Consider the following 12,381-nt stretch of genomic DNA (forward strand, 5'->3'; position numbering starts at 1 on the left):
AGCCCCGAAATCATCTCAAGATAACCTCAAGAAGATGGTGGCAAGTCAGGTGAGGTGAGGGAGGGAGTGGCAGCCAGTGGCGGGCTGCCACTGCCACTCAGCATACCAACTTAGTGGTTCGTTATGGTGAACACAAATGTAGATACTTGTATATAGCGAATAAAAGCAAAAACATAATTGTGGGAGGAGAATGTGGGTGAGTCAGATGACTTCAGGGAGGGAGGAAGTAGCAGCCAGTGGTGGGCTGCCACTGTGCCCACTGCCACTCACCATGCCAACTTACTGGTTCGTTATGGTGAACAAAACATGCAGATACTTATATATAACCTGTTTATATAGTGTAATAACCGACACAGTATTTGTTCACTGTTTGATGAACATAATTGAATCAACAATATGCACACCATTACTAATTACCTAATTATTTCAATGTCTCAATATTGAATAACAATAAGGGACAAAACTGGCAATCCCCTCACAGTGTTCGAGAGAACTGGATAAGCACCTCCAAAGGATACCTGATCAACCAGGCTGTGACTCATACGTCAGGCTGCGAGCAGCCGCGTCCAACAGCGTGGTTGATCAGTCCACCAGCCAGGAGGCCTGGTCGACGACCAGGCCGCGGGGACGCTAAGCCCCGGAAGCACCTCAAGGTAACCTCAAGGTAACCATATTTTTGAGTACAGCGATGATTCACTCATTTTATTATATAAATATATCACACTACACACTATTGAATAATATTACAGCAAAAGAACTATGAAAAATCAATCAGAGACATTGAAATAATTAGGTAATTATCTTTGTGGCAGCTCCTGCCTGATAGCTGGCAAGCAACAGACCGTCTGGGACGCACGCTGAGTCAGCACCTGTTTTTTGCCAGACAACCCCGCCCTATAGCGGGCAATATATGCCACTTATGATTTTTTTTTTATTTTTCCCATTATCAGCGAACACAAATTAACAGGTTAGGAAGTAAAAAATATATATATTTTTTTGTATGCGCCTGTGGGTGTCAAATGGTATATAGCCATGCACCATTTTAAGGGTTAAAGAGGAGCTGGCATGCACAGAGCTCCTGAACTCATCCAATCAGGTGGTAGAGGTACTTGGAATCAAGGTAGAAAATATTAATCTACTTATTATTTTAATATACAAACTGCTAGATGCAACAATTGAGGAATTCACTGAACAGATCCAGAAAATAGAGAATATTCTTGATAACCTAGCAAACCCAGTACCAGATACTATCTTCCTTGGAGACTTCAATCTACCCAGTTTAAAATGGAGACTAGTAAACAATAACATTATAGCAGGAAATCAGCCTGGAAATAACCAACCACAGGTCAGAGAACTACTGAGATTCTGTGACAAATTCTTGCTCAGTCAGCAGATTACAGAACCAACTAGGAACGAAAACACACTGGACCTGATATTCACGAACAATGATGAACTAATCAGACATTACTGTCTCAGTCACTATGTACTCGGACCACAAGCTCATTGAAGTGGAAACTAACATTAATAATGGTAGTAGGCCCAAGAGAAACAACAAGCAAGAAGGGTTATTCAATAAATTCAATTTTAATAATAAAAAGATAGACTGGGAGAAAATAAACAGGGAACTTACAAACATTCAATGGGAAAATGTTCTAAGAAATAAAAATCCTACACAAGGAATAGAAAAACTGACTTCTGAAGCATATGAAGTCTGATACATGTTCCTTTGAGGAAAGCTAGAAAGAGGTCAAATGTAGAAAGAGAACGCAGATGACATTACAAAAGAAGGAAGAAATTAGCGGAAATCCTTAAGCAGACACAACTCTCCATACAAAGAAGAATTTAAACAGGGAGATTGAAGAAATTGAACAGAAACTGAAGCATTCCTATCAGACTGAAGAAAGGCAGCTAGAACAGAAAGCAATTCAAGAAATAAAGAAGAACCCAAAATATTTCTTCACATATGCCAAATCAAAAGCAAAAACCACTGCCAGTATTGGAATTGTTCGTATTAGTGAAGGATCATACACTGAGGATGACAAAGAAATTAGTGAAATCCTAAAAAAGCAATATGAGGACATGTTTAACACTCCGATACACAGCATGAAAGTGGAAGATTCGGACAATTTCTTTGAGCGATATCCAAACACCTGTAAATATAACTGATATCAACACGAGCATAGCAGATTTTGAAAGAGAAATTGATAATATGCCAATGCACTCAGCCCCAGGTCCAGACTCATGGAATTCAATATTTTTAAAGAAATGCAAAGTGCCAGTAGCACAGGCACTAAGTATAGTGTGGAGGAAGAGCTTCGACACGGGGGAGATATTAGATGCGCTGAAAGCAGCAGACATAGCCCCTCTACACAAGGGAGGTAGCAAAGCATTGGCAAAGAATTATAGACCAGTTGCACTAATGTCCCACATAATAAAAGTATATGAGAGTGATCAGGAGTCGGGTCACTAGATTCATGGAAACCAATGACCTCCACAATCCAGGCCAACATGGATTTAGAGCAGGAAGATCCTACCTCTCGCAGCTACTTGACCATTATGACAAAATCACTGAAGCAGTAGAAGAAAAACAGAATGCAGATGTTGTATACACAAACTTTGCAAAGGCATTCAACAAATGTGACCATGGAGTAATTGCACATAAAATGAGGTCAGTGGGTATAACTGGTAAAGTAGGACGCTGGATACTCAATTTTCTGTCGAACAGAACACAGAGTAAGTCAATCAAGTAAAATAAAGTCCGAGCGCAGTTAAATGCTCTGTACCTCAAGGTACAGTCCTTGCACCACTGCTGCTCCTTATTCTCATATCCGATATAGACAAAAATACAAGTCACAGCTTCGTGTCGTCCTTTGCAGATGATACAAAAATCAGCATGAAAATTACCTCTGCTGAAAACATTGAAAAACTACAGACAGACATTAACAAAGTTTTCAATTGGGCAGCAGAAAATAACATGATGTTTAACGGGGATAAATTCCAAGTTCTCAGATACGGCAAAAATGAGGATCTGAAACATAATACGGGGTACAAAACACAATCGAATCTGCCCATAGTAGGAAAACAACATGTCAAGGATTTGAGAATAATGATGTCCGACGACCTAACGTTTAGGGAGCATAATCAAGCAAGTATTGCATCAGCCAGAAAAATGATAGGAGGGATTATGGGAACCTTCAAGTCTAGAGATAACATCACAATGGTTGTACTCTTCAAATCACTTGTGTTGTCCCGTCTTGAGTACTGCTCAGTATTGTACTCACTTCCCCCTTCAGAGCAGGAGAGATTGCTGAAATAGAGGGAATACAGAGAACATATACGGCACGCATAGACGCGATAAAGCACCTAAATTATTGGGATAGTCTCAAAGCTCTCCAAATGTACTCACTAGAAAGGAGATGAGAGAGATACCAAATAATATACATATGGAAAATACTGGAGTGACAGGTCCCAAATCTGCACAGTAAAATAACAATGTACTGGAGTGAATGATATGGAAGAAAATGCAGAATAGTACCAGTGAAGAGCAGAGGTGCCATAGGCACAATCAGAGAACACTGTATAAACATCAGAGGTCCACGGTTGTTCAATGTCCTACCAGCGAGCATCAGAAATGTTGCTGGAAGAACCGTGGACATCATCTTGAGGAAAACAATCTAGTTTTCTCTTGGAGTGCCGGACCAACTGGGCTGTGATGGGTATGTGGGCCTGCTGGCCGCTCCAAGCAACAGCCTGGTGGACCAAACGTCTCACAAGTCAAGCCTGGCCTCAGGCCGGGCTTGGGGAGTAGAAGAACTCCCAAAACCCCATCAAGCAGTTATTAAGCAGGTAAGCCCTATGGCAGGGACACAATCGCATCAATCTTCTTAGATGCGCCAGCAGGACAACAGGAGGAAGACCTGGGAGTGGGGTGAGTACAAGTCATGGGAGAGTGGTTTATAGTGTGTGTGTGTGTAATATTTATTTATTTATTTATTTATTTATTTATTTATTTATTTATTTATTTATTTATTTATTTATTTATTTATTTTTTGGCTACAAGTTTCAATTCTTGCTCCAAGGTGCAACCTGGTTTTGCATCAGCAATTGATGTATATAGTTCAACCAGTTATGAGATCTGTAATTTTTTTTAAAGATTAAAATTATTATGTTCTTGTTAATTATGATTATTTTTATTGCAGCTGTGGTTTTGTTACATTTGACAAGGTTGAATCTGCAGAAAAATCAATTGCAGAAGTAAGTATAAAGTTCATTTGGTTAGGAATTTAACATTTTACTGACATCAAATATATATATGTACAAGGTGTATAACCTCCTCTTAAGAGTACATGGCATGTTGCCTGCATATTGTGACCATTCATATTGTATTGTAAAATATTAAAAAAAAATGTTTTAGATAACCATTATCAGTTGTACCATTTTTTGGGTGAGGAGGCATCAACTTGTAGGAAAACCAAGCATGAACGTAATGAAACGTCTCTTTCTGGGAGCCCCGGTGGCTCCCTGAGGCTAAGATGTGCCTCAACTCCCAACTACTGTACTGTATCCATTCAGCAATGGTGTTGGGTTTGGCGTACTGGGGACCAGAACCTGGCATCCCCTCACAGAGGTACAGAGAGCCAGTGACATTCACCCCACTACAAAACATTTCCAAAAATCGGCGAAGCAATAAAGATCACTGCTGGGTTCAAAGAGACTGAAGCCTCAGAACCCTCAAATGAAACTCTCCCAACAATGTAAACATGCAAACAAATCTCTCAAAATAAGAGTGAGCTCATTAGCACTTCCTCCACTAGTTTGCTAGGTGGAATGGGGGGGGGGGGGGGGGCAGAGCTGCTGGGTACCCACCATGCTATGAAGCTAGTTTTGGAGCAGATGTACAAATGAAACCCCCCTACTCAATGACTGGTCGAGAGCCGGTCGGCCGAGCGGACAGCACGCTGGACTTGTGGTCCCGGGGTCGATCCCGGGCGCCGGCGAGAAACAATGGGCAGAGCTTCTTTCACCCTATGCCCCTGTTACCTAGCAGTAAAATAGGTACCTGGGTGTTAGTCAGCTGTCACAGGCTGCTTCCTGGGGGTGGAGGCCTGGTCGAGGACCGGGCCGCGGGGACATTAAAGCCCCAAAATCATCTCAAGATAACTCAAGATAACCTCAAGATAGCCTGGAAGGGAGGGAAGGAATCGGGAAGCCACCAGGGTTTACCCAGAAAGAGGCGAAAGAAACCAGATGCCTTTCCTCAGAAACCCATTCGATGCTGAGTTTCTGAGGAAAGCCCCATGTGGCTCCCTGAAGCTAATTACCCCACGGAGAAGAGAGGGATTTGCCAGGGAGGAGAAACCACAGGCAGTCGGAATGAAGACGAGGCCACAAGCTGAGAGACGTGACCCAAGGTGACACAGGCATAACAACCTTAAACTTTGCACAAGGTAAGAGAGGACCCAGAAGATGCCTCCATGGTATCCCCAAGCCCACTGAGGTTTTCCAAGGCCCATAGGGTGAGTCAGCCCTATGAGAAACTGAGGCATTGGGGCTAGCTAAGCTGGTAGAACCCTGTCTGCCTGCCGACAAAGTGACCACCAGTAACAGCTTTGAAACCTCGAGGCGCAACAGAGGAAGACCACCAACACAGCCAAGACTTGCCTAATAAAAAACTAGGAAGACCATCTCTGTTAACAAAAAGCAAAAATGCTAGAAAAGAAACTGGCAGCCAGAGATAATTGTGGTCGCTGCATGTACAAGCTGCGCCAGCCACAGTGTGCCCCGCCCAGCCAATAACTCCCCACCCGGGGCAAGATGAAAGCCCAAGACCCCCCCTCTCCCCGACATACCCTGAGAGCACCAGGGTATGTCGACAGAGAGCAACGTGAAGCGACAGTCGTCAAATGATAGTGAATCCAAAATGTCCTTGGGAAGATAACCCTTAAATGCAGGGGTAGTGCTTATAGAGTACTTAGGGAAGATAACCCTACGCACATGCTACTCACCACTCATACTGCTGATATAGCCACACAGGGCAAAATCCAGAACAGGGAATCGAGGCCAGAGGTGACCGAGCTGAGTCGGCTCCCCCCTCCTCCCTTTGGAGGGGGGATGGGAGCATTAACGAGCAGGAATGCTAGTTGGATGAAGTGTTGCTTGTTTGTTTTCTTTCTGGGGGGAGTTTTTTTTTTTTTTATCTTTTCGGACATAGTTCACAATTTTTACCAGATTGTGGTCGGTTTTGTTTCGTCTATCTTTCTGGGTGCCTTCCCCAATTGATGGCAATTATGACATACTTTAAATGTAAAGTGCTCATAGGCTATTGTTCCCTGCACCTCTCTGAGGGGGCCAGGTTCTGACTCATGGCCCCTGGTAGGCATAAGAACTCCTGTGACTGATGACCCCAAACTAATATAGCACACATCAGTTCGGATAGCATCAGGGAGCCAACGAGGCTCCCCACAGAAATGAGAACTTAAAAATAGAATACTGTATGCACATTAATCAGGCCATGTCAAAAATATGAAGGAAGAAAACAAAAAAAATTCTGGGAACAAGTGTGTACAGAAAACACAAGAGGGTCAAAAAATGACAGTAGCAGTACACAAATAGTGTATATCAAAATGGGCAAGTGTAGCCAAGCACAACTCGGCACCTAAAAAAAAAACTTTAGACAAAGTCCTACATAAGAACATAAGAGGTTGAACAAATCTACAAGGGCGGTGACGAGGATTCGAACCTGCGTCCAAGAGCATCCCAGACACTGCCTTAATCGACTGAGCTACGACATGGAGCCCTTGTGGATTTGTTCATTTGATGCATCACGTTATTGTGATTTCTGTGTGTAACATGTAAAGGTTCTGGAAAGTGGAACATGCTGGAGGAGTAACAGAGAGGCTTCTAACATTGATGAAAATTTTTCTAACGTCCAGAAAAATGAGAGCAGTAATCAGAGGCAATGTATTGGACTGAAGAAATGTCACGAGTGGAGTACCACAGGGTTCAGTTCTTGTACCAGTAATGTTCATTGTCTACATAAACCACCTACCAGAAGGAATACAAAATTATATTGACAAATTTGCTGATGATGCTAAGATAAGATACTTAAGATGATTGTCATGCCCTTCAAGAAGACTAGGATAAAATAAGTGTGTGAAGTACCACTTGGCAAATGGAATCTAATGTGAATAAATGTCATGTTATCGAATGTGGAGTAGGAAATATAACCACACACACAACCCTCAAAATATTATGTGAAAAACCTTTAAAAGTTCTGATAAAGACATCTAGGAGTGGTTCTAAAGAGAGAACTCTCACCTGAGGATTATATAGAGGAGCCTCCTATGTGAGGAGTCAATGCTACACTTTCCAATTTCAGAATTTCTTTAAAATACGTTGTTGGTGAAATACTAAAGAAATTGTTCACGACCTTTGTCAGACCAAAGTTGGAATATGCAGCAGTTATATTGTGCCCATATCTTTGAAGCACATGAACAAACTGGAAAAGGTGTTAAGACATGCAACTAAATGGCTTCTGGAACTGAAAGAAAAGAGCTACAAGGAGAGGTTAGGGGCATTAAATAGGCCAATACTAGAAGATAGAAGGAAAAGAGGAGATATGATAACTACATACAAAATAGAAATGGAAATGAACAAAATTGATAAGGAAGAATTCCTTAGACCTGGAACTTTTAAGAACAAGAGGTCATAGATTTAAGCTAACTAAACAAAGCTACCAAAGAAATATAAGAAATCCACTTTTGCAGTGTGATAGATAGTTGGAACCAGTTAATTGAGAAGGTGGAGGTCAAAATCATCAGTAGTTTCAAAGCATTATATGACAGAGTTCTGGGAAGAAGGGACACCACAGCGTAGCTCTCATCCTGTAACTACACTTAGGTAATTAGACTTTGGTAATTACAACATACTCAAGTCCTCCATCCTAATTGGGCTTCTTGTATACTCATAACTTCTGTATCCTCGGGGTCGGATCTTAAAATAAACAAATAAATAAATAAATTATTAATAGTTTTTTAATTAACATTGTGTGTCTTATCTGCCAGCAAAAGCAGCATGTAGGGCTTTTCCGCCCCCTCTCCCCCAGGTTCATTTCTGGGTGCTCTTGGGTTCCTCGGGTTTGTCTTTTCAGAGGTTTTCTTTCTCTCAGCTTCCCCCCTGTGGAGGTTCAGGATGCCCTCGGTGCACACCTTCTGTGAGACTGTTTTGCCTCTGTATTGGATCCGGTTTTGTTTGAGTTCGGTTCCTATTACACTGATCGGGTGCGTTAAGAGGATCCTGCGTCTTCCTGGCTGTCAGCCTTCCTCGATGACTGGCTAATGTGGGCTCCCTGCTGGTCTGCTTGTCTGCTAGCCAAGGTGTCCTCTTGTTGGTTGCTGCATCTCCAGCATCCTCTTCAGGTTTTTTGGGGGTTCACTGCCATGGCACCTTCCTCTTCCCTTGCTCGATGTGTTCATGGACACCTTGTCTCTCGGTTAGAGCTTTGTGACCAGCGCTCGCCAGCCCAGCCAGGGGCATTGTGCAGCATCCTTCCTTTGAGCTCACAGCACAGTGCGGGAGTTTGCGGCCGTGTGGCAGGTGATGTGGCAGATCTGTCTTCCATGGGGCTCGGTGATCCGGCTCCTTTTGAACTTCTCCCGCATGGTTCATTGGCTCGACTGGGGATGGGGTCTTTCATCTGTGGCTCTTTTAGGGCTAGTCACTTCGTGTAGCTCTTTTGCTAAGTTCTTGGGGTAAAACTCTCTGCGCCATTCACATTCAGGGTGTGTCCAATGTCTTGACAAATGGCCTGTCATGCTTCATTCCTCTCTCCACAGAGTGGATGGTTGACACCACCTCCTTCCTTTGGCTTTGTCAGACGGACGTATGGGTGCCTGGAGGTGGATCTCTTCACTTCGGCGTGGTCTTGGCGTCTTCCCATTTGTACGTGGCACCGTTCTCCGACTGCGAGGCCCTCACGGTAGATGCTTTTTGGCAGGACCGGTCGCGTTGCGGGTTCCTGCACCTCTTACCCCCGATCCAGCTGTTGTTCCGGGTTCTAGCATGGCTGGATTCATATCGGGGGAGAGTGGTTCTCCTGGTTCCATGGTGGCCAGCCCAGCCTTGGTTTCAGGCGCTACTTGCTCCGTGTCCAAACCCGGGAGTTTTTTGCGGCTAAGCCTCTTTCAGCAGATTGTGCCACTGAGGAACCTCATTGGTTCACCTTACTGCTCCTTTCTACGTGTCAGGTCTTTCTGATGCGTGTGTTTCGCAATTTGTATTGTCATTGAGTAGCTTCTTTGATGGTGTCCCACCTGCGGTCTTTGTCTCGGCGACAGCTGAAATTTCTTGGTGATCTTTCCGCCATATCCTTTTCCTTTGTCAGGTTTCATCTGAGTCAGTTATGGTTGTCTTGTCATTTCTTAGTTTTTTCTGGACCGGCATCTTATGCGGAATACTGTTGCTTTTTATCATGCTGCGTTGGTAGAGCCGCTGCAGCTTGCATTCGGGGTGAATGTCACTTCTGATCCGTTCTGCAAGCTCTTGTGCGTTTTTTCACCTCCGGCCTGCTCATGCACTACCTTAGCCGTCCTGGTCTTTGGATCAGGTTCTTTCTTTTCTTTCCTCCCTCTCAATTTGTCGTGCTCTCTTTGGTTCGTGATTGCTTTGGGTAACCCCCTTGTTTTTGTTGTCTTTGGCCTCTAGGGCTTGGGTTGGGAGCTTCATGCTCTTCTCTGGTGCTGTGGGTTCTGTTTGTTTGGTCCTGATGGGTGTTTTGTTCATTTGCAGTCTTCTACCTTTCTGGATAATAATGAGATGGGCTTCTGGAGGGGTCCGTTGTTGGTGGAGGCTTTGTTGGTTAGGCCGAGGTTGCATCATGTGCAGTGTCCGGTGACGGCTTTACATTGCTTACTGTGAGCCTCTGGTTCGGTGACAGTGGACACGCTCTCGGTGGATCTGGTTTTCCTGGTTCCCTGTTAAATAGTTTGTGTGTCTCAGGTGGTCGGTATTGTACTTAAGTCTAGCCAGGTTGCGGTCTACCCTCATGCCCATGATGATCGGAAGAATGCTGCTTTTGCAGCTGTTTTGGTAATGTCCTGGGTTAACATTCAGATGCAGGGTTTTGGAGCTTTAACAGGGCCCTGGCTGCCAGGTATCTTGTGAATGTCCGGGGAGTCTGTCACGGCTGTCAGTCTATACTTCAACTTGTGACCTGCAGTGCTGCCGCCTCCCAGGTAAGTCCCTCTTTTTACCTATCTGTGGGTAGTTAGCTTCAGGAAGCCGACGGAGCTCCCCACAGAAAACCAGCATTGAATGTAATGAAATGCCATTTTCTGGGTGAGCACTGGAGACTCCCTGATACCCTCCCTCCCTCCTTCCCTCCCTCTGGTCGGTGGTCTTCATCGTTTAAGAACTGTGGTGGTGGGCATCCGGCTCACCTGAGCTGGTTCCCCTTTCCCGTGGGGTAGCACTAATGAGCAGGAGTGCCAGTTGGATGAAGTGTTGCTTGTTTGTTTTCTTCCTAGGGGAGTTCTTTTGCTCTTTTCGGACATAGGTCACAATTTTACTGGTTTTCTCAACCAGGTATCAACCAGATTGTGGTCAGTTTTGTTTCGCCTATCTTTCTCGGTGCCTTGCTCAATTGATGGCAATTATGGCATACATTTAATGTAAAGTGCTCATAGGCTATTGCTCCCTGCACCTCTCTGTGGGGGCCAGGTTCTGGCTCGTGGGCCCTGGTAGGCATTAGGACTCCTGTGACTGATAACCCCAAACTAATATAGCACATATCAGTTGAGATAGCTTCAGGGAGTCAATGGGGCTTGCCCAGGTAGTGGTGTTTTATTATATTCAAAGCTGTTTTTTTCTTGTCAGTATACCGGTACAGTTACAGTGCAACCTTGATTCGGCAAATCATTTGGGACCAACCCCAGTTTGTTTGGGTGATGGATTCGGGACAACAGGTGATGCCTTCAGGAGGCATTTATGTAATGCATTTTTTTAGCAATGTAAATCATGAATACTGTATTTCATTGTTATATACAGTACAGTACTAAACTATACAATAATAAATCATACTCTATATACATTAGAAAAGGCATACTGTATATAGTATACTGTATAGAGAATTCTGCTTGAATCCTCTCGAGGCACCATTTGTAATTATAAATGCCTTGTGTGTGACGGTTACAAACGATGTCAGTAACTGTAAACAAATACAGTGGAACCTTGGTTGACGACTGCCCTAGAAGACTAATTTCTTGGAACACGACGTCAAATTCGTCTTAAAATTTGAATTAGAAGACGACGGTTTACTTGAAAGACGTCTGTTCGTACGCGTGTGATTTGAACGAGCACGTGGTGTTGGGGGTGCGGGACGAAGCACTCTTGTTTACAAGTCTATTGCACGTAGTGACGACTGCAGCTGTGCTTTGAATTGTTTGTGAAGAATTTCATTGTTTGAATGCTTTTTTTCTTAATATAAAAGTTCTTACTATATATCATGCCATGGGTCCCAAGATGGATGGATAATGGGGAAACTGGATGGATGGATGGTGGGGGAACTTAATGTAGGGATAGTGGTGGAATGGGATGGAGGGATGGTGGGGAAACTGGATGGAGGAATGGATGGATAAGGGGGGTGAATGGATGGATAGTGAAGGGGGACTGGATGGATGGTGAGAGAATTGGATGGATGGATGGTGGGGAAACTGGACGGATGGAGGGGGAACTGGATGGATAAGAGGGTTGATGGATGGATGGTGAAGGGGGACTGGATGGACGGTGGGGGAACTGGATGGATGGTGGTGGAACTGGATGGATGGCTAGGGGGGTGGATGGATAAGGAGGGTGGATGGATGGATGGTGAAGGGGGACTAGATGGATGGTGGGGAACTGTATGTCCGTAGCGTGTGGGGAGGGGAAGCACACGAGAGCACGAGCTCTGTGAAAAACAATATATATCTCGGGATATTTCAGTGATACAGGAACTAAACACAGTCAGATAACTCATAAAGTGCATCTCAACATATTAAACAATATACCATTGTGGTTGCCATCCGACTTTTGTGCTTTAAGGAAATAACAAGTGAATTTTGTGTGGAGTCCACCTCGTGGTGCCAGAACCCACCCCATAGGCCCACGTCCCGTGCCCCCACCGTGTGTGTGTACTCACCTAGTTGTACTCACCTAGTTGTACTCACCTAGTTGTGTTTGCGGGGGTTGAGCTCTGGCTCTTTGGTCCCGCCTCTCAACCGTCAATCAACAGGTGTACAGATTCCTGAGCCTATCGGGCTCTGTCATATCTACACTTGAAACTGTGTATGGAGTGAGCCTCCACCACATCACCCCCTAATGCATTCCATTTGTCAACCACTCTGACAC

At 44.3% G+C, this 12,381-nt stretch overlaps 1 protein-coding gene across 1 annotated transcript in view; it reads left to right on the forward strand.

The window, feature by feature from the left end:
* The window catches only part of Nelf-E (negative elongation factor E), a 93,137-nt gene that overhangs the window by 61,676 nt on the left and 19,080 nt on the right, over positions 1–12,381 (forward strand). The window contains exon 5 of the mRNA XM_045738433.2: positions 4,200–4,254. Within this exon, the coding sequence (XP_045594389.1) occupies positions 4,200–4,254 (55 nt within the window). The remainder of the gene's footprint in view (positions 1–4,199; positions 4,255–12,381) is intronic.

The sequence above is a fragment of the Procambarus clarkii genome, chromosome 43, assembly GCF_040958095.1.
Source record: "Procambarus clarkii isolate CNS0578487 chromosome 43, FALCON_Pclarkii_2.0, whole genome shotgun sequence".
In the NCBI taxonomy this organism is placed as follows: Eukaryota; Metazoa; Arthropoda; class Malacostraca; order Decapoda; family Cambaridae; genus Procambarus; species Procambarus clarkii.